At 47.0% G+C, this 20,591-nt stretch overlaps 1 protein-coding gene and 1 long non-coding RNA gene across 7 annotated transcripts in view; one reads left to right on the top strand and one right to left on the bottom strand.

Moving 5' to 3' along the window:
- The window catches only part of OGDH (oxoglutarate dehydrogenase), a 90,504-nt gene that overhangs the window by 20,299 nt on the left and 49,614 nt on the right, over positions 1-20,591 (top strand). For 3 of the 6 annotated variants that reach the window (XM_032244334.1, XM_032244336.1, XM_032244333.1), the window contains exons 3-4: positions 13,808-13,999; positions 16,138-16,240. In XM_032244334.1, coding sequence (XP_032100225.1) covers positions 13,808-13,999; positions 16,138-16,240 — 295 coding nt within the window. Of the gene's footprint in view, positions 1-13,807; positions 14,000-15,922; positions 16,014-16,137; positions 16,241-20,591 lie in introns of those variants that run through there. The other 3 variants (XM_032244337.1, XM_032244335.1, XM_032244338.1) reach the window with 2 other exon arrangements.
- LOC116527370 lies at positions 18,567-19,484 on the bottom strand. The gene is made up of 2 exons (XR_004258519.1): positions 18,978-19,484; positions 18,567-18,666 (listed from the first exon to the last, which is right to left on the bottom strand). It is a non-coding gene; the product is annotated as an uncharacterized LOC116527370 (long non-coding RNA).

Below are 20,591 nucleotides of genomic sequence, written 5' to 3'. Positions count from 1 at the left end.
CCCCTCTTAAGAACCTTCAGCAGTGGCCTGGGCTGTCTGCATATGAAGCCTTCCTCATAGGGTCTCAGCGTGTTTGAGGTCATGTCAAATGGTGACATCTTACTTTTATTTATGTCTTTAAAACACAGTCAAAACTAAGTTATCCTTGTTAAGACAAACAGGTAATTGAGAACTGCTAAGCCCCCGTGATTCTGGGTGTTGATCTCATTTTGTTTCTTAGGGACCGGTGCCCACCAACAGTTGTAGTGTGGTGTCGAGTTCCTTGTGATGCACCTGCAGGTTCTGGCCCTACTGAGGAAGAACCAGGATTCAGTCTTGCAGGAGTGGAAGGAGCTGGGGCCTGTTCTCCTCCCAACAGTGCCTCCAGCGGCTGCCTTGAGGGTGCCATCATTGGCTCTGCTTTTCTTTTAGACCCCCCCTGGCCGTTTGGATTTCCCACAGCTTGCTTTGGACCTCAGGGCTCTTCCTCTGCTCTGTGTCTTCCTGTGCCCTGCCCACCTCCCTAAAACATGCCTCCCTGTTCTTGTTAACTGATGCCCATTTCTTTTCTTTCTTTTTTTTTTTTTGTTTTTTGAGACGGACTCTTACTTTGTCACCCACCCAGTCTGGAGTACAGTCGTGAAATCTAGGCTCACTGCAACCTCCGCCTCCCAGGTTCAAGCAATTCTCACGCCCTAGCCTCCCAGGTAGTGGGATTACAGATGTGCACCACCACGTCTGGCTAGTTGTTGTATTTATAGTAAATATGGGGTTTCACCATCTTGGCCAGGCTGGTCTTGAACTCTTGACCTCAGGTGATCTGCCCACCTTGGCTTCCCAAAGTGCTGGGGTTATAGCTAGGAGCTACCATGCCTGGCCTGATGCCCATTTCTTGATGATTTTTTCTTGTACTTTTCACGTGTCAGCTCCTAAAGTGTGTACATATGGTCACTGCAGGAGGGCAGGGCTCTGTGTGTTCAAGTTACGGGTGCAGTCTGTTGGCCCGATACTAAGTCTGGCCTTACTGCTCTTCTGTCCAGACTGTTCTGCTTCCCACTTCCATGCTCATGAACACAGTGCTGGTATTTTCTATGAGTGAAATTAAGCAGAGGAAAAGCGCAGATACACCCACTGTCACATTATGGGGTTATGTGGGCCTTTTCACTCTGCAGTGTTGAAACTGCTTTGGCTGCACTTTGAAAAATAGGACTATGGTACACATGGTTCTGTCCTGGCCTGGGGCTCCTCCCATGGCAGGAGCCCTGCTCCAAGCTACCCTCCTAGCCGCTTCATGTGCGGTGAAGGGGCTTCCCCACAGGGGTTACGTGGAAGCCTGATGTGCTCATAAGGAGGTCTGCTGTAGGAATAGCTGTGTTGAAAAATCTTCAGAACACTTTGGTGCCGCTCAAGTTATTTATTTCTGGGAATAATTCACAAGGCATTTTAGGCAATGCCAGTTGGGTGGTTAGAATACATTTTGAGTATTTTAATCTTTTATGTAATTGATTTATGAATGACTTATCAAAAATACATGTAGTCATTCCTCAGCATCTGGTGGGGGGGGATTGGTTCCAGGGCACACTGAGGATACTAAAATCCAAGGATACTCATGTCCCTTGTACAAAATGAAATACAAACTATGCACATTCTCCCATATACCCTACATCATCTCTGGATTACTTATAATACCTAATGCAAGGTAAATGCTATGCAAATAGTTGTTATACTCTATTGTTTAGGGTAGCAGTCCTCAACTTTTTGGCACCAGGGACCAGTTTCGTTGAAGACACTTTTTCCATGGATTGAGGGATCAGAGGAGGATGGTTTCGCAGTGAAACTAACTGTTCCACCTCACGTCATCAGGCATTAGTTAGATTCTCATAAGGAGCAGCAACCTAGATCCCTCGTGTGCGCAGTTCACAATACAGCTGGCACTCCTATGAGAATCTAATGCCTTCGCTGATGTGGCAGGAGGCAGAGCTCAGATGGTAATAGTTCTCGCTAACTGCTCATCTGCTGCTGTGCAACCCGTTCCCAACAGGCCACTGACCAGTACTAGTCCATGCCCCAGGGGTTGGGGATCCCTGCTTTAGAGAATAATAACAGGAAAAAAAAATGTACGTGTTCAGTACAGACAAGTTTTTTCCCAACTATTTTCAATCCACATTTGGTTGAATCCATGGCTGCAGAACACACAGATATGGAGTGCTGACTGTATACATAAACTGTCTATGTAAATGGGGTTTCAGCGATGAGCTTTGAAGTTACCCCTTGATGATTTTTTGTTTTTGAAGATTCAGGAGGTACACATGTGGGTTTGTAACATGGGTACGTTAAGTAATGGTGAGAATTGGGCTTCTAGTGTACCCATCACCCAGATAGTGAACATTGTACCCAATAGGTAATTTTTTAACTCTCACTCCCCTCCCACCCTCCCCCAGCCACTGGTGATCTTTAACTTCACATGTTAAGAGTAATCACAGTATCTTGGATGTCATCTTTTCATGCAGTAAAAAGCCTGGTTTCCGTGAATATTTGTATAACAAACCACCTCAAAATTTGGCACCAGTGTAACGTTCCTCATGACTCTGTGGGCTGGCTAGGTTTCGCTATTCCTCCCACTGCCAGCTCCCTTAGAGCTAAGGCTCAGACCAGGCTAGAAGTCCTGAAGGCCTCTGATGTGTCTGGCAGTTTGTGCTGGCTGTTTAGTGGGCCCTGCCATCGTCCACTAGGCCAGAGTGATTCCTGCACAAAAAGTCTCAGTATCTGCAGACAGGGAAAGGAGAGGCTGTGGGGCCTCTGAGGCATAGGTCCAGACCACACACTGCTACTCCCTACCCCATTACCTTGGTCAGAGCAAGTCACAGACAGCTTCTTGCACATCCTTATGGGGAGAGGAGAAGGTGTGGCCACTGTACAGGCCTCCACAGCCCTTTCCATAAAGAGCTGATAGAGCAGCCACCTTCAGTCTGGTGCAGAGTCCCAGTGAATAGCATTCTGATATCAGTGGATTCCATAGGACAGGGCTGAAGCAGCTGTTCTTTGCTAATCTTGGAAGTTTATTGATATTTTATTTACATACCTGTACAGAGAGAAGATAATAGAGATTGTTAAGAAATATTCTGTCACCTATCATGACTAAGCATTGCTATAGTGGAGCTTGTGTTCATGTGGTTTTCTTAATTGAAGAATACCTAAATAGAAGCTCATTCTATTTTTTTTTTTTTTTTTTTTTTTTGAGATGGAGTTTTAGTCTTGTTGCCCAGACTGGAGTGCAATGGCATGATCTCAGCCCACCACAACCTCCGCCTCTTGGGTTCAAGCGATTCTCCTGCTTCCACCTCCCGAGTAGCTGTGTTACAGGCATGTGCCACCACTTCCAGCTAATGTTGTATTTTTTAGTAGAGACTGGGTTTCTCCATGTTGGTCAGGCTGCTCTCGACCTCCCAAAGTGTTGGAATTACAGGCGTGAGCCACCGCGCCTGGCCTAGAAGCCCATTCTTAAACTGGCTTCAGTATTACACAGTTTGTAGTGGCAGGTCAGCAGGCCTGGATCTCAGTGCCCTATTTTGTTTTTGCTTCATAGGCAGAATGATAGTAGGTGGTGCTCTGGCCTGGGCAAGCTCTCAGCAAGGCCTGCATGGTTGGAGGGTCCAGAGTCCAGCTCTACCATCTGCGTATTTTCTTTGGAGACTTGTCCTTAGCCCGACAGCAGGAATCATTTGCTAAAGGCTCTGGAGGTGGGCATTCCATCCACAGGTCTCCCCAAAAAGGAGTGCCCTGTTTGGACATTCAGGGCAGTCACACATATGGGTTTTAAATCTTGTTCTTAGGATATTGTCAGAAAGACTCTTTTCCACAAGTTTTGGGCCATTTCATGGGCAGCTTTGGAAGGAGTGGAAAAGGTTGTGCAGGCCTGCCCTGCCTTGTGTGCAGGGAAGAAATGAGTTGTTGGTCTGTACACTGAGGCCGGGATGGGAGGCCTGCCCCTCAGAGCGCGCCAGCTGAACTCCAGGCTGGCTGGTCACATGGTGCCCGGGATGCTCAGGGAGCAGCTGACTTTTTATCAGCTTGGCTAGATTAGAATGAGCTGAAAGGAGAGCCATACGCCGGTGTTCATTGGTCACGTGGTGCCCTGTAGTTCATATTTGTAGCAATTAAAAAGCATTGTTAGTGTCAGAACTTAATAAGTGAGGTTGTGTGGATAGTGCTGGGCCTCATCAGCCTATCGGCTCTATCAGCTAGTGATGGCCTTTGAGCCTGGGTGTGGCCCCATGCAGCAAGGAGACCAGAACCTGCCTCACCCGCTTCCCAGGTTATTTAGACACGGTGGCACTAATGTTGTGACCAAGGGTGGCTACGTGGGTGGGCTGGGCTGGGCTTGTTCTGTGGCTGAGGTGGAGTAGGGAGGGCAGCTGTAGGAGTGCCATCTGTAGGGGTTATAGATAGATGAGAGGAAGCGGTCTGGTCAGTCCTGAGCCACCCATTGTCACAGAGCTTGGGCTGAGTTGTAACACTCTCCTCATGTTCCTCATCAACTTCTTCAACAAATGCAAGTATATGTGCAAGGACTTTTTAAATTTTAAAAAGCTTTGTAAATGCAGGGTCATCATCTTAAGTAGCCTGTGTTTGAGACTTTATGAACAAGAAAACAGACCAGAGAGCTGAAGCGACTTCCCGAATCCTCATGCAGCCCATGGAAGGCACATCTAGGACCTGGGGGATCCCTGACGTGGCCAGAGTCAGTCCTTCTGGTCTGTGAGTGGGCACTGGGGGGCTGTAGAGCACTATCCTACATGACGATGGGTGTCAGCTACTGCTGGAGGAAGGGATGTCAGATGGTATATTTGCTGCCCTCAGAAATAGGAAGCCCTGCCTATTGGAAACCTCACAACCAGGGACTTGCGGGGAGCTTGGCCCTCGAGACTCCCAGCTGCAACTGCTGACTCAGGAAGGGCAGAGTCTGCTGCCTGTAGCTGCTGACATGTGGAAACAGACAAGTGCTCCTGGGTTGGGAGAGTGGCACCTGCTGAGGTCAGCGCCTCTGCTGCAGTGAGGGGCAGCCCTGGACTTGGACTTTCCCAGGGTGGAACCCTGTACTTGTCAGGCTGTTCCCCCAGAAAGGAGGCTGAATACCATCTGAATTAAATTCCATAAAGATTAGGTGAGCACCTGCCACATGTAGAGAGCACCGAGGTGTTTCCAGCCTTTGAAGAGCTTCCTTTGAGGTCACTGTGAGGAAAACTCATTGTAGTTGCATAGAATTCTGAGTTTGTGGGAAACAGGGGACCAATGACTTTTGGCCTGGAAAACAGCTTCATTTATTACAGCTAAGTGCTTTTAGTTACCTAAAATTAAGTAGGAGGTCTGGTTTCATTTCATCCAGAATGTAAAAATTATTTACCCGTGAAGTCTATCATGTTTAAGTCATCTCAGCAACAAGTTGATGATCATAAACCCACTCATGGGAAGTTGGTGGTGGGTGGGGTGGGGGAGCACACGAGCTCCCTGCCTGCAAACCACCCCTCCCTCTGATGCCATTTGGTGGCAAAGGTCAGCCACTACCCTGGTCAGGTGCTTGCTCCCCTTGGGGGTGGTTAATGGTTTTCTCCTTAATCTCCTGTGTTCTTTTTCACTCACCTGCAGCCAGGTCCCAGCCCACCTGCCCAGCCTGGTTTCTTAACCATGTGTACACCCTGCATGTGGCAGTACCATGGGTCTCACACATGGTGGACAGGTATTGGCCAGGTGCTCCCACTGTCTGTTCTCTTTGGCCAAATGTCTTCTCTCTGCTCCTCAGGCTCCACAGGCCTTCCATGACATTCAGGGCTCAGACCGTGACCCCCTCCTCGGAGCAGCCTTGCTTTCCTCTCCCACCCCACTCCTCTTACTCTTGGTTTCTCAGCACTTGAATCATTCTGTGAATTTGTATGTTTCCTTATTTTTCTCATTCTTATTGAGAGTAAGAAGCTCATCTTAGCAATCTTCTTGTTCACAAACCTTATAGTATGCCACATATAGTGCATAGATATTTGTTGAATTGAATGAGCATTATTGGATTTTTAGAAATAATGGTATTCATTGGCCAGGCACGGTGGCTCACACCTGTAATCCCAGCATTTTTTAGGAGGCTGAGGCAGATGGATCACCTGAGGTCAGGAGTTTGAGACCAGCCTGGCCAACATGGTTTCCTCCTTAATCTCCCATGTTCTTTTTCACTCACCTGCAGCCTGGTCCCAGCCCACCTTCCCAGCCTGGTTTCTTAACCATCTCTACTAAAAATAAAAAATTAGCCGGGCATAGTGGCAGGTGCCTGTAATTCCAGCTACTGGGGAGGCTGAGGCTGGAAAATTGCTTGAAACCAGGCTGGGGGTGGGGGGTGGTGGTAGTTGCAGTGAGCCAAGATCTGTCTTAAAAAAAAAATAGTATTCATTTTTTCACGTGGTACATCCTGCACACATCTGACACTCTTAGGAATATGCTTATTCCACACATAGGAATATGTGTGGTAAGAACTTCAACGGAATTCCTTAGCTCTTTGCAGGGCTCAGAAATTGGCCTTCCAGGAGCAGTACTTTCCCATACCCCTCCCCTGGCCCAGGACCCCTTATTCCTTCTGGCTCGCCTTTTCTGGCAGCTTCCTGCCCCTTGAATGTCATTTACAGCCTTGCCAACCTACCTTAACGTTTTAACCTTTTTCCTCTTAGCAGTGACGTTATCATTGGTGGTCAGAGAATTGACTGTGTGTGACTGTACATTTGAGGCAAGGTGAAGGGACAGACATTTTCCTTACATTATTATAGTTGTGCAAGAGAAGCCAATTAAGAGATTGGAGAGGCGAATGACACTAGTAATGGCCTGTGGCTTGGGGTGGGGTGGGGCACACCCAGTACGTCCTCGTGACTCAGAAGTCCATGTCACCACCCTGAGCCAAGTTCTAAAGTCAGGGCCAAATACCACACTTACTTCATAAAGAAGTTAAAGTCTGACTTTGCCTCCGTTTCTCATGAGTGAAAAACTATTATGGGAAACTTTTGTCTTCAGCGTTTTTGACGGTAGCTTGCTATTTATTAGATTGTGGTATTCTTAAGTCTGATTTTCTCCGTTGGCCAGTTACTGTGTTTTCTCCTTTTCACTTCTGCTTTGTCACTTGGAACGTTTCCAGAAGTAGAAGTCACTGCCCCTGCCCACATCAGACTGCAGTTTCAGGATATCCAGGCAACAGCAAGGGATAAATAGGAATAAATTTGGCTGGAAGAAAGAGAAAACAGCTTAGGTAGCTTAAACCAACAGGCTAAGAGAGCTGGGGTTCAGGCGCAGTGGGTCACACCTGTAATCCCAACCCTTTAGGAGGCTGAGGTGGGTGGATCACAAGGTCAGGACTTCAAGACAGCCTGGCCAAGATGGTGAAAGCCCATCTCTACTAAAAATACAAAAAAAAATTAGGCATGGTGGCGATTGCCTGTAATCCCAGGTACTCAGGAGGCTGAGGCAGGAGAATTGATTGAACCCGGGAGGTGGAACCTGCAGTGAGCCACTGCACTCCAGCCTGGGTGACAGAACAAGACTCTGTCTCCAAAAAAAAAAGAGCAGGGGTTGCCCAACTCAGCTCAGGTTCTCAGTGAGCCATCAGCCACCAGGTGCCACCTTCCAGTCAGTGGCCTTCTGTCCCATCCAGGTGTCTCTTCATGCTCCATAGGAATTAGATGGGACATGCCCTGGCTCCAGAAGCTTTCTCTTCATTTGGGAGGGGCTTCCCCTTTCACCGGCTGGTCAACGACTCAACCTTATCTTAATTTATCCCCCAGAATGGGGACAGACAGCAAGGGAGAGATCTCAGGTTGAGATGAGTGTATAGTAAGGGCTGGGATTATCAGCAGGGAAAACCCTCTCCCAGATAGTGACAAAGGTAAGCGACCATGTGAAGGGGAAGGACAAACATCCCACAAGGAAGAAAGGTAGCTGCCAGGCCCAAGGAAAGGAAGGAACGTGGTGTGGGGGCATGGGAGCAGGTGGGCAGGGGGGCCTCTGCAGGTTTCCTGGAACCTAAACCCAAGATTCATGGAAGGCAGATCCAGATTCAGAGGACGAGGCAGGGGTGGGTAGTTCAAAGAGCTGGAGAAGAGGCATCTCCTTGGGGAGTGGAAGAAGTTAGAGAGATGCAGGGTTGCAGGACAACAGGGAGGTAGAAAGAGTGGGGGATGGACTGTGGCATCTGGGCCCCGCCAGGAAGGAAGTGGCCCCATTAGTGACTCATACAGGGAGGGGTGGGGTCAGTGGGTGGCTAGGAGCTGTGGCACTCGGGCAGGCCTTGCTTCCTGCTGCCACATCTGTTGGGAGGTGAAGCCTGCAGACCAAAAAAATGACCTTCATTTTCAAAGCCTTTTTGAATAAACTCTTTTGAGGTTTAACTTACATACATTAAAATTTACTTGTTTAAATAAGTGTTTAGTACAGTAGGTTTTGCCAAATGTATGCAGTCACTACACAATACAAAACATTCTATCATTCAAATTCAGAAACCTTTTAGTATACCTCCAGGTCTTGGTGCCAAGAGGGCTTGCTGTTGTTGGGTGTGCAGGTCACCCAGTCCTGGAGACAGAGTGAGTGGGCTCTTTGTCTGAAGGTGGGGCAGGGTGCTCCCCCAGTGGTGTGGGAGCTGAGCTGACTGGAGAGTGAAGTGGGATGCATGGGATAAGATGTTTAAGGGAAAGGATGCAGAGTTGCATTCCGGGCATTTTCCTTCCTGGGGATTCCCAGCAGCTCAGCAGTACCGGTATGAACCAGTTTTTTCTGACTGCCTCCAGCAGGAGCTGAATTTCCGTCTGTGCAGTTGTCCTCAGCCAATTGAAAATCACCTGGAGTTTTATTCCAAGCACAAAAGAAGGTCAGAGAGAGGAGGCCCGATGATCATGATTGCCCTCTCTCCAGGGCCTAGGCTGGAAGGAGTCCTGCAGCCTTTGTGCTCTCAGGACCAGCGAGTTGACCTTCACCTTGACCTCATGATCAAGTGGGTGGATATTCCTTTCATTTTATTGTTGAGCCCAGAAGCTCCCAGCTCTCTTTGGCAAGGTTAAGCAAGGGTAAGAGGCACTATTACTAGAGTGACCAGAGTTCTTTATATAAGCATTGCTCTGCTATTATTCAGTTAACCTTATTAATACCCTGCCTGGTGACTGCTGTGTGTAAATTCTGCCTGAGCCCACATCTCTCCAGTGGGAATATGATTGACATCCCAGGTGCTTCAAGTAAGTCAGAAAAGCCCACAGAGAGCCTCAGTAAAAGTTAGCTATTCCTATCACTGCTATTACTATTTTTTTTTACTGTTTTAATTGTTATTCAAAGCTAATTTTATTGAAAAGAAATAAACTTGTGATTTTCTGTGACTTTTAGCTCTGGATCGAAAAGTGGCTGTTGTCTCCTAGGATAAAGGAGGCCGTCTGTACAGCTGGAGAGACTCAATCCAAGGTCTTGCTCATGGGTGACTTTGCCCTGTGTTTCTGAAAGACAATTTTTTTTTTTTTTTTTTTTTTTTTTGAGACGGAGTTTCACTCATGTTACCCAGGCTGGAGTGCAAATGGTGCGATCTCGGCTCACCGCAACCTCCGCCTCCTGGGTTCAGGCAATTCTCCTGCCTCAGCCTGCTGAGTAGCCAGGATTACAGGCACGTGCCACCATGCCGAGCTAATTTTTTGTATTTTTAGTAGAGACGGGGTTTCACCATGTTGACCAGGATGGTCTCGATCTCTTGACCTGGTGATCCACCCGCCTCGGCCTCCCAAAGTGCTGGGATTACAGGCTTGAGCCACCGCGCCCGGCCAAGACAATATGTTTTAAGGGTTTAATAAAGTTTGGGTTGTGCTGCTCTCCAGTGCTTACTGGGTTTAAGGATCATACCCTATCCATGAACTTTATTGTGGCCCCAGGGACCTAAGTAAGTCTCCACAGCTAGACTTGGGGTGTGGGTCACATAGTATGAGGGTAGAGATTCTAGCACTGGAGCAAGTTGGGGTAAAAAAAATCTTTGATTAGGTTTTTGGTTTTGGGTTTTTTTTTTTTTTTTTTTTAGATAGGGTCTCACTCTGTCACCCAGCCTGGAATACAGTGGCTTGATTTCAGTTCACAGCAACCTCCGCCTCTGATTCAAGCGATTCTCATGCCCTAGCCTCCCAAGTAGCTGGAACTATTGGCCTGTGCCACCACTCCCAGCTAATTTTTGTATTTTTAGTAGAGATGGGATTTCACCTTGTTGGCCAGGCTGGTCTTGAACTCCAGACCTCAGGTGATCTGCCCACCTCAGCCTCTCAAAGTGCTGGGATTACAGGTGTGAGCCACTGCACCCGGCCTGATCAGGTTTTATGTGACAGTGGCAGCTTGCTGTTAGTTCTTGCTGTGCGGGGGTGGGATACAGCCAGTTGGACTCCTGCCCACTTTTCTGCCATATTAGAGGGGCTTCTCCTTTTAGGTCAGGTCCTCATTATTGGAGGCCTGAGTAGAGGCCAAGGAATTCGTCATTGGTCATCTCTGCTTTCAGAATGAGGATGGATGGCCAGTGCTTGTGGCCCCAGTCATCTCTGCTTCTAGAATGGAGGGAGCTCTCAGGCCTGAGGGAAAAGCTCTATGAAGTCAGAAGTACCTGAGAGTGTCCAGTGTGTTTGTGCACAGCCACCATTTAGATCTCTGTGTCCTTGAAAGAACCAGTCATGGACTGAGTAGGGGGCAGCCTTTACTTTACCTAGGGAGTTGATGCTGAGGCATCCTCTGTTTTCTCTTGTAAGAGTAAGTCAGTTTTTTTCTCTGGTGGAAATACTGCCTTTCTCATGTTACAGGAAAACACTAAGTTTTCATGAGAACCAATTTAGTGGAAGATTGAGAGAATCTTTGGAGATGCCAAAATGTGGGTGTCTTTAGCAAACATTTTGATAGCATCTGCTGAAGAGGAAAGTTTAGGCCCGGCGTAGTGGCTTATGCTTATAATCCTGGCACTTTGGGAGGCTGAGATGGGCAAATCACTTGAGCTCAGGAGTTCAAGAACAGCCTGGGCAACATGTGAAACCTCATCTCCACCAAAAATATTTAATAAAAATTAGCATGTCTGGTGGTATGTGCCTGTGGTCCCAGCTACTCAGGAGGCTGAAGCAGGAGAATCACTTGAGCCCTCGAGGTGGAGGTTACAGTGAGCCGAGATCATGCCACTCTACTCCAGCCTGGGCAATAGAGCCAGACCCTGTCTCAAAACAGAAAAAAGGAAGAAAAGGAAAGTTTGCAGTCTTCTTTTTTCACCTTCCTGATTGTTGGGTTACATTTGTATAAGATGCTTCTACAATAGGTTTTATGGAAGGTGCCCGAAGAGAACCCCAAATCTCTCTTCTACATCAGTCAGTACACCAGAAATTAACCAGAAAGGCAAAAACAGTAAAACCTCAAATAGTTTGACTTGTAAAAACATTTTAAAATATAATTCACTTAACATAAATGTCATCGTTTGGCTGAGTCCTGGTGACTCACAACTGGATTCCCAGCACTTTGGGAGACTGAGGCAAGAGGGTTGTTTGAGACCAGCCTGAGCAACAAGACCCTGTTTCTTAAAAAAAAAAAGTAAGTCATTTTTAAGTGTGCTATTCAGTTGAGTTCTGTTTTTAGCAGATGGGATCTTGCTGTATTGCCCAGGCTGGCCTTGAATTCCTGGGCCTAAGTGATCTTCCTGCCTCAGCTTCCCAAGTGGCTGGGACTACAGGCATATGCCACTGCACCCAGCTACAATGGTTTTTAGTATATTCACAATACTGTGCAATCACATGGTGGTTTTCTTTAAATTATTTTTTCTGAATACTAAAAAAAAAAAAAAATGCGTATTATAGAATGTTTTAAATATTCTATTAAAAAAAGAAAAAAAAGGAAAGGGAAAAAAATGTATTCCACAAAACAGTTTTCACTGAGAGACCAGACTCCCCTGCATTAGCAGATGGTCCAGGTCTGTGCGTTATCATAGTGTGTTTTCTAGCTTGTGTCTAGCAGCAGTACATAGCAGTGCTCTTGGTAGTGGGACCATCTGAGTGACATACATCCATGCCCTAGCCTGCATTATAAAAGAACCTGTCTGAAAAAACCAGAAGACCTTAAGGACCAACGTTATGGTTTCTGTAGCCATCTCTACCCTCTGGTCTCCAGACCCAGACAGACCCATTTGATATCCACCCATATCCCAGACAAGTAGCACATCTGGGTGGCATCTTGTTAGAAGGAGAATGCAAAAGTCTCATAAAGTTTTGCCTTTGCCTTTCCAAGTTTTTCAAGACAGTCTAATCAGAGTTTATTGATGGAAGAATTTTAGAAACTGGAGAATGTATTGCAGAAAAGAAAAACAGTGTTTTGTTTTTTTAAACTGGTGTTTTGCCGGCACAGTGGCTCACACCTTTAATCCCAGCACTTTGGAAGGCCAAGGTGAGTGGATCACTTGCAGTTAGGAGTTTGAGACCAGCCTGGCCAACTTGGTGAAACCCAATCTCTACTAAAAATACAAAAATTAACCAAACATGGTGGCATGCATCTGTAATCCCAGCTACTTAGGAGCCTGAGGCAGGAGAATCACTTGAACCTGGTAGATGGAGGTTGCAGTGAGCCGAGATCATGCCACTGTACCCCAGTCTGGGCAACAGAGTGAGACTTCATCTCAAAAAAATAAACAAATAAAAATAAATAAACTGGGTGTTTGTGCTTTTCTTTTTACAGTGAACTTTTGTGAAATCTTAAGTGTGTCTGATCTCTTAAATATTTAAAAATCTTGCATTTTTGTATGAGATGAATAAACTTAAAGTTCACAGTATCTCTGCAAACTGTAAATCAAATAATTCAGACATGAAGTAACCAAGAATAGTAGGAATATAAGTAAATTAATTTATAGTAGCACTAAGGAATTTCAAACTGATACTAACACCTGACTTTTGTGAAGTACTTGCTACCTGCTAAACTGTGTGCTAATGCCTTTACGCTATTTAGTCTTTACAGCATACCTATGAAGAACGTATATATTTCTGTTCTCATAGATGAGAAAACTACACAGAAAGGTAACTCACTAAGAGCTTACATCTTGAATTTGAATTTCAATCCCCAATACAGAGATCAGATTTGAATTTTGATATCTGACCCCACACCTTGAGCTGTTAGCTCCTGAGTGCCCTCTGAAGTAACAATGAGATTATTTCTCTATGGGGTTAGTGCTGCCTCTTACAAAGGATCAAGTTCTGCTTTGTGTCCAGGGAAGTGAAAGGATGTGAGCAAGGTGACCCTGGGCTCTTCACAGGCTGTGCTGAGCCTCTGGGGTCTTGCGGGAGGTGTCTGATGCAGTGTGAGCATCTGGCATCCCACAGAAGAACCAGTAGGATTTGCAGACCTATAGACAGAAGGTCAAGAGCATCACCTCCCAGGTGCTGGAGCCTGGGGAGAAGGCTCAGACAGTAAACGTCTCCGCTGACCTACTTCCTGGGTCTGTCCCCAGGCCCAGTCTATTGGGAGCTAAGGAGAGCTGTTTGGCTTTGGAACTTTGGGGTGTGTTTGTTGATGGAAGGCGGCCACAGGGCATTTGTGTTATAGGTGTGGGGGTCAGAAAGTGCATTCCGAAGACAAAAGGAGTGGAAAGCAGGGGGCCTGAACTCTGAGAGAAACCTACCATTTGGGAACAGAGACTGCACTATCCAGAACAGGAGGAAGCTGGCTCAGCCAGCCTATGGTAGACTTGCCTTGCCTTCACAAAGAGTTCTCTGTGGCCACAGATGCATCCTGGACTTAGGGGAGCAGTGAGGTAACCCTGTACCTTCTTTGTCTTTAGTCATGGGACATTTTTTTTCGCAACACGAATGCCGGAGCCCCACCGGGCACTGCCTACCAGAGTCCCCTTCCCCTGAGCCGAGGCTCCCTGGCTGCTGTGGCCCATGCACAGTCCCTGGTGGAAGCACAGCCCAACGTGGACAAGCTCGTGGAGGACCACCTGGCGGTGCAGTCTCTCATCAGGGCGTATCAGGTAAGCCGGGCGCTGACTGTCCACACAGGAAAGGGTGCAGTGTTCCTTAGGTTGTGCCTCCTGGGCCCTCTGGCCTTTCTGAGCGTACGTTGTCATTTTACTTACACCTCCTCAAACGCAAGGTGCTTTGGGAGGCTAAAAAAGCAAATACACGGGAGAAGAGGAACCAGGCTAGCCCTATTTGAGCAAATCTGGCACCACTAATGCCTGCCCCATAAAGGGCTCCTTACTTCTTTTCCTATGTTGGCAAGAAATATTTGTGGGCAGGGAAACCAAGTCATTACCTGGGCATCAAGGAGAAGTGCCCATCCGCCAGTGAGCAGTGGCTGGGAAGGGTGGGTGGTTGATGCACCCTTCTCAGTTGCTAATAACTGAGTACTGTAAGAGGAGAAAACCTATAGAGTCTGGGGACACGGAGGCAGGGAGAGGCAGCTGAGGGTATAGCTGAGCCTACAGAGAGCAGTGAGGGGCGGGAGAACTCTCCAAAAGCCTTGCAGTTGGTGGCCAGTCTCATTAGGCAAGTGTCAAGCAGGACAGGGCTTTTCCTCCCTATCCTTTCCCAGAGCACAATAACCAAAGTTTTTCTAGAATGTCCACCTGATACATGGGGAGACCCCAGAGTTCAGACCTTAAGATTTCATCTGTGATAGTCTAAGGAGGACAGGTAGAGACAAGTGAGCCCGGTGCCTCCCTTCTGGAAGCTCCCATGGGCATCCAGTACCCTGCCGCCTGTTCTTGTGTCACTGCTTCGGTGGCAACAAGGGGACTCATGTCCCTGGGCTATCTTTTCTCTCTCGTGCTTTGGTTTCTGGTGGCATGGGCCATTTCCTCTGCCAGCAGGGCAGCAGTGCAGGTGTTGTAATGGGGCAACATCAGGGGAGGCCTTGGATCTGGGGCCCTTCATGCCATGGCCTGGCAAATAAAACTCTCTCCCTGGGGCAAGTGTATTCTGCCTTAGAAAGGAGGTGCACGGCGTTTTGTAAATGCCATAATCTTTTACTCTAAAGTGCTATCCATGTGGACATTTGCATGAGGAGGAGGCCTAGTGGTGTTTCTGTATCCCTGCCTGCACGTAGTTGGCCTCCGTAACAACTTTAGCTTGATCTTGCAGTGACTTACCAGCAGCTGCTCCCTTCTCAAATTGCTAGCAAGAAATTGTGAAAGACTCTTAAATTGGAAGGGATTTTCTTTCTCCTTTTGGTTTTTAAATAGTTCAGATCAGATGTTTTAAGCCTGTGTGGTAGCAGCATTTTTTTGTTCTGACTACTGTGTGCTGACCTACTCAGGAGCACCAGGACCAGAGCCCTCACTCCTCACGGTATATAATAATAAAGGCAGACCTTCTTAGTAATCTGACGTCTTACCTGCACACCTCCCCAGCTAAAGCCAACACTTAAGCCTTCATTTTCCTCCTTAGGAAAATGTTTCTTTAAAATGTATATATTTATTCTAAATTGAGATGAGGTCTCACTGTGTTACCCAGTTTAGCCTCAAACTCCTAGGCTCAAGAGATCCTCCTGCCTCAGCCTCCTAAGTAGCTGGGAGTACAGGCATGTGCTACTGTACCTGGCACATTAGCAAAACGTTTGTGTTCTGAGCTGAGGCAGGCTTCACATTGGAGTAAGAATTGCCTAGCATATCTCATTTCTGTTTATCCATGGAAACTGTAAAGATCCCAAGACATGTCCTTTCAGACTCCCAAGTTTATCATAACCTAAGTTAATCTCTTTTTTATAAAATTACATTTATGCACAGTAGTGCTTTTGAAATAAGTTATTCCAAGACTTTTAAAAACTAATTTTGTCATATGGGTTTATTGGTACGTGTTCCTCTTTGGGAAAGGTTTGCCTAACGTTGACTCTTTTAACCCTCCGCACAGCTCACTGGATCTGCTTAATGACTTACTTGTGTTATTGCTTCCAGGTCAGGGGTCACCACATTGCAAAACTTGATCCTCTCGGAATTAGTTGTGTAAATTTTGATGATGCTCCAGTAACTGTTTCTTCAAACGTGGGTGAGAATTAAGCTGTAAATGCTAATTTTAATGTAATTTTACTTTTTTTTTTTACCCCTTCCCTCTTTTTTTTCTCCTGTCCTTTTGTGTGTGTCCTTCCCTCTCATCGTTGGCCCACTCATAGATACGAGGGCACCATGTAGCACAGCTGGACCCCCTGGGGATTTTGGATGCTGATCTGGACTCCTCCGTGCCCGCTGACATTATCTCATCCACAGACAAACTTGGTGAGGGTCTGAGAGCAGTCAGCTGCGTTGCTTGAGCTCCTCTCGCTGTGCCACGACCTGTGGTAGCCAGGATGTCCAGGCAGGAGGGAAAGGCTCTTAAGTTTCCTTTCGTTCTGATCACTTGAAATTTATCGGTATTGCAGCCTTAGTGTGTTTTGGTCAAGTTATTTTTATCTTACATTTTCAGCCAGATTGTCTAAGTCTCAAAATTTGAAAATAAAATTTTGGACAGAAAGGTTTGTGGCATAGGGAAAAAGTTTGTCCACCTGGGGCAGGTGGATCAGAAGCACTTCAGAGTATAGCTCTTTTGGCTTCAGGTTTCCAAATCTCATTGCAGCACTGCCTTCAGTGAGGCACGTCCATGAGGCCTTGCTCAGGAACTGCTGACACAGCTGCCCTTTTCTGAAGCCTGGTGTGGCCTGCCCTTGACCGGAGGCCATGTCCCTTAGGGGACGAATTCCAGAGCAAGTTGTGCAGTTTGGGTCTCCTGATTTGTAATTGCTGGTGATCACACTGAGGAAACTTTGGAAGGCATTCCCACAGCGTCAGGAGGTCAGGGCCTTTGGGAGGTGCATGTATGGAGCACAATTGGGGTTTTGTCACTGATACCAAAAGGTAGTCCCACCTGCACCCCCTCCTCCTCCTGAAGTGAGGCAGGTGTTGTGGCTGGGCTCTCACCTGTAGTTGCTTTGCAGAGTTAATCTGCTTCACGTCACTGTGCTGCTAACCTGTACTAAAGAAATGATGATGTGACTAATTTTTACATGGCCAGGGTGTTCACAATACACACTGTGCATGCTGATGAAATTGATGATCGCTTACCTGCCTAATACTGCTGTTGGGGTGGACATAGAATTAGCCTTGTCACAGGCACTTTTGAGGAATGGTGCAGACAGTCTTTATAGGCATTACCAAGTTATGTCTAGGGGATGAAGCATTAATCAAGTAAACATCAAACATCATCGACTTTGGAATTGGCGTTGATGGTTTGTAATTGTTTTTTGTCTTGATTTCAAAAACACTCCTAGATAGTATAGGGTTTCCTTTACATTATACCAGCCCTTTAGCAGATTTAGGAAGGGAATTTAGAGAAATCCTCTTGAATTTTATTGATTAGGGCCAGTTTGGATTGTAGACTGGGCATTAATTGAACCCTGTTTTTTCATTCAATGATGACAACTTTGTGTTCCCAAGAAGTGACCTCTCTTTGCAGTGTCCCCGGGAGGTCTTAGAGCTTCTTCCCTACTGCTCACCCCTTAGTATAGAGATCCTCCCCGCTGTCACCCCCAGTCCCATCACAGCCTGTCTGCCCTGAGCCTCTCCAGCCCCCTGTGCTCACTACCCCCAGAGACTTCTAGACTTGTGGGGTCTCCCTCAGGTGCTCCGATTAGGCCAAACTCTTCAGCTGGTAGACTTGCTACTCCCTGATAAAGAGTGCAGGGACCTGCAACTCGAAGCCACCTCTTTAGAGGAAAACCTCCCTCTGCATTTAGGCAGGGCAGGGGAGCTGTGGAATGCTCATTTTTTTTCTTTTTGTGTGTGAGATGGAATCTTGCTCTGTCACCCAGGCTGGAGTGCAGTGGTGAGATCTTGACTCACCGCAACCTTTACCTCCCAGATTCAAGCGATTCTCTTGCCTCAGCCTCCCAAGTAGCTGAGACTATAGGCGTGCACCACCATGCCTGGCTAATTTTTGTATTCTTAGTAGAGACAGGGTTTCACCGTGTCAGCCAGGCTGGTCTCGAACTCCTGACTTTGTGATCCCTCCCACCTTGGCCTCCCAAAGTGCAGGGATTACAGCCATGAACCACTGGGCCTGGCTGGAGTGCTCATTTTCTACAAGCAGCAAAACATTTGAACAGGAGAGGAGCAAGTGAAGTGACCAGCTCTCCCTCTCCTGTCAGAACCTGCATTGTCCCAGCTCCTCGTCCCCACTGTACACATTAGTATAACCAGGGAGCTCTAAAGCTCTCCCCTCCCTCTTCAGACTAGTATCAAGAGGAGCCATACCTAGGTGATCCCAACCCAGCATAGTCTTTGAAGGGTGAGAAACCCTAAGCACTGTCAACATACCCAGTAATTTCCCATCTCATTAATGACTAAGGCAGAGCCAGAATCTGGGAATCCTACCTCCATAGTTCCTCCCAGGCCATCACAAGGTTTCACTGTACATTTCACTCGGTGAGGCTTGTGGTTCCAGATTCAGCAACATCATGGTGCGGGTAAGAGGACAGAAGGACTTTATAAACCAAGAAACTAAAACATACAGAAGTGGCCCTAAAGCTTCCTGAAATCCTTTGAGGAAGGAAAACTTCTGGCCTTTCTAGCCAGGAGCCCTTTGGAACCACTGAGAGAGAGTCAGGGAGTAGTCTCCACTTTTCAGGAGGAAGGTGCATTTTAATCCTGTGGATTTGAAATAGTGTGACCTGGCCGGGCGTGGTAGCTCAAGCCTGTAATCCCAGCACTTTGGGAGGCCGAGGCGGGTGGATCACGAGGTCAAGAGATCGAGACCATCCTGGTCAACATGGTGAAACCCCGTCTCTACTAAAAATACAAAACATTAGCTGGGCATGGTGGTGCGTGCCTGTAATCCCAGCTACTCAGGAGGCCGAGGCAGGAGAATTGCCTGAACCCAGGAGGAGGAGGTTGCAGTGAGCCGAGATCGCGCCATTGCACTCCAGCCTGGGTAACATGAGTGAAACTCCGTCTCAAAAAAAAAAAAAAGAAATAGTGTGACCTAAAAATCACAATAACGTCTTCAGGTGCAAAAAAAATGGAAATGGTGTAAACTTGTTGAACATTTGGATCTGTAGGAAAATTGGCCTTGAACTCTCACCGTTGATGTATGCAGGTCTTCAAGAAAACAGCAGGTCAAATGTGACCACTAGACAGTTTGTAGAACACTTCAAGATCCGTCATCTCATTCGAACTTCAGAGAGCCTGGACTCTGGAGCCACAGTCCCTGGATTGGAATCCCAGCTCGCTATTACTGGCTGTGTGACCTTGGGCTAGTTGCTTAACCTCTCTATCCTCAGTCACCTCATGTAAGGCAGGGGTGATGGTACCTACCTCCTCAGGTGGTTTCAAAATTGAATGAACCCCTTAAAGTAGTGCCTGGACCTTACTCTGCTCCGAGTGGGCTTATTAGCAATCTTTTGAGATGAGTAGCTGCCACTCTCTGGTAATAACTGAGAGGTCAAGCAAGAAGACCAGGAACACACAGGAGTTAATGGTGAAGACTGCCCTAAGGAACCAGCGTAGCATCTAGTGCAGGAATTTGCAAACTAAGAAGTGAGGACTCTGTATGGGGGGATGTTTGGGTCCACAAGAACTGTTTGCCAGCTTAGGAATGAGGCAGTAGAAGGGACAGGCTGAGTGGCCACCCGGTGACCCGACCGACCAGTGTGTAGACTGGGGTCAGGGACGCGTTGTATGGTCATGTCCTGTGTCACATGACATTTTTCCCCAGAGCTAGGATTCTTCCCATACCTCGGCTTATCTGCCCTTCCCACCTCCCTGTGGATTTAGACACAGTTTCTCCCTCTCCTTGGGAAAACGGGCCCAGAGCAGTGATCATACCCATATTTGAACATAGCCCTTGGTGCTTCTGTCAGAACTTGTTCTGTCTCTTGTTGGAAAAGTTCCAGTTCGGGGGCAGCAATGGAGAGCAGGAGCCATTGGCAAAGCCATTCATTCTCAAAGAGCACTTGTGATGCCACTCTGAAAACACTCTGCCAGCTGATCACCTGGGTGGTCAGCCAGTTTGGTCTGCAGTGCAAGCAGGGGGTTTTGTCTGCTCTGAGTTTTTTTAATAAAGTGGAGTATATGTTGTAGTTTGCACTGAGTTGGCTTTTATGACCGATTTTTAAAAGTTTGGGAAATTCTGGCTTAGGGCACCTATATCCTCACTTCTCGGAAATTCTCCTGGTCCCTGAAATAATAGGGAAAGATAATTAACAAGTAGACTCTTGCCAGTTAAGAGAAACTCTACAGACACAAAACTCAATAGCCCCTGAGTGTCAGGATTTACCATCAGATGTTATGGACACACTATTGCCCTCAGTTTTATCTTTCAAGTGCAGCATGACAGAACTTGTTATGAATACAATAAAAATATGGTTGAGATGAAAGGGCTAGTGATTTTTTATTTTAATTAATTTTTGGGGGCGGAGAACAGAGTCTTTTTTTTTTTTTTTTTAAGACAGGGTTTCACCATGTTGGTCAGGCTGATCTTGAACTCGCGACCTCAGGTGATCCGCCCGCCTTGGCCTCCAAAGTGCTTGAATTACAGGCGTGAGCCACCACGCCCAGCCTAGAGTCTTTTTTTTTTTTTTTTTTTTTTTTTTTTTTG

This window comes from Sapajus apella, unplaced genomic scaffold (genome assembly GCF_009761245.1).
Source record: "Sapajus apella isolate SASKATOON/1434 unplaced genomic scaffold, GSC_monkey_1.0 scaffold54, whole genome shotgun sequence".
Lineage (NCBI taxonomy): Eukaryota > Metazoa > Chordata > Mammalia > Primates > Cebidae > Sapajus > Sapajus apella.
This window is presented reverse-complemented; position numbering and strand designations above follow the sequence as displayed.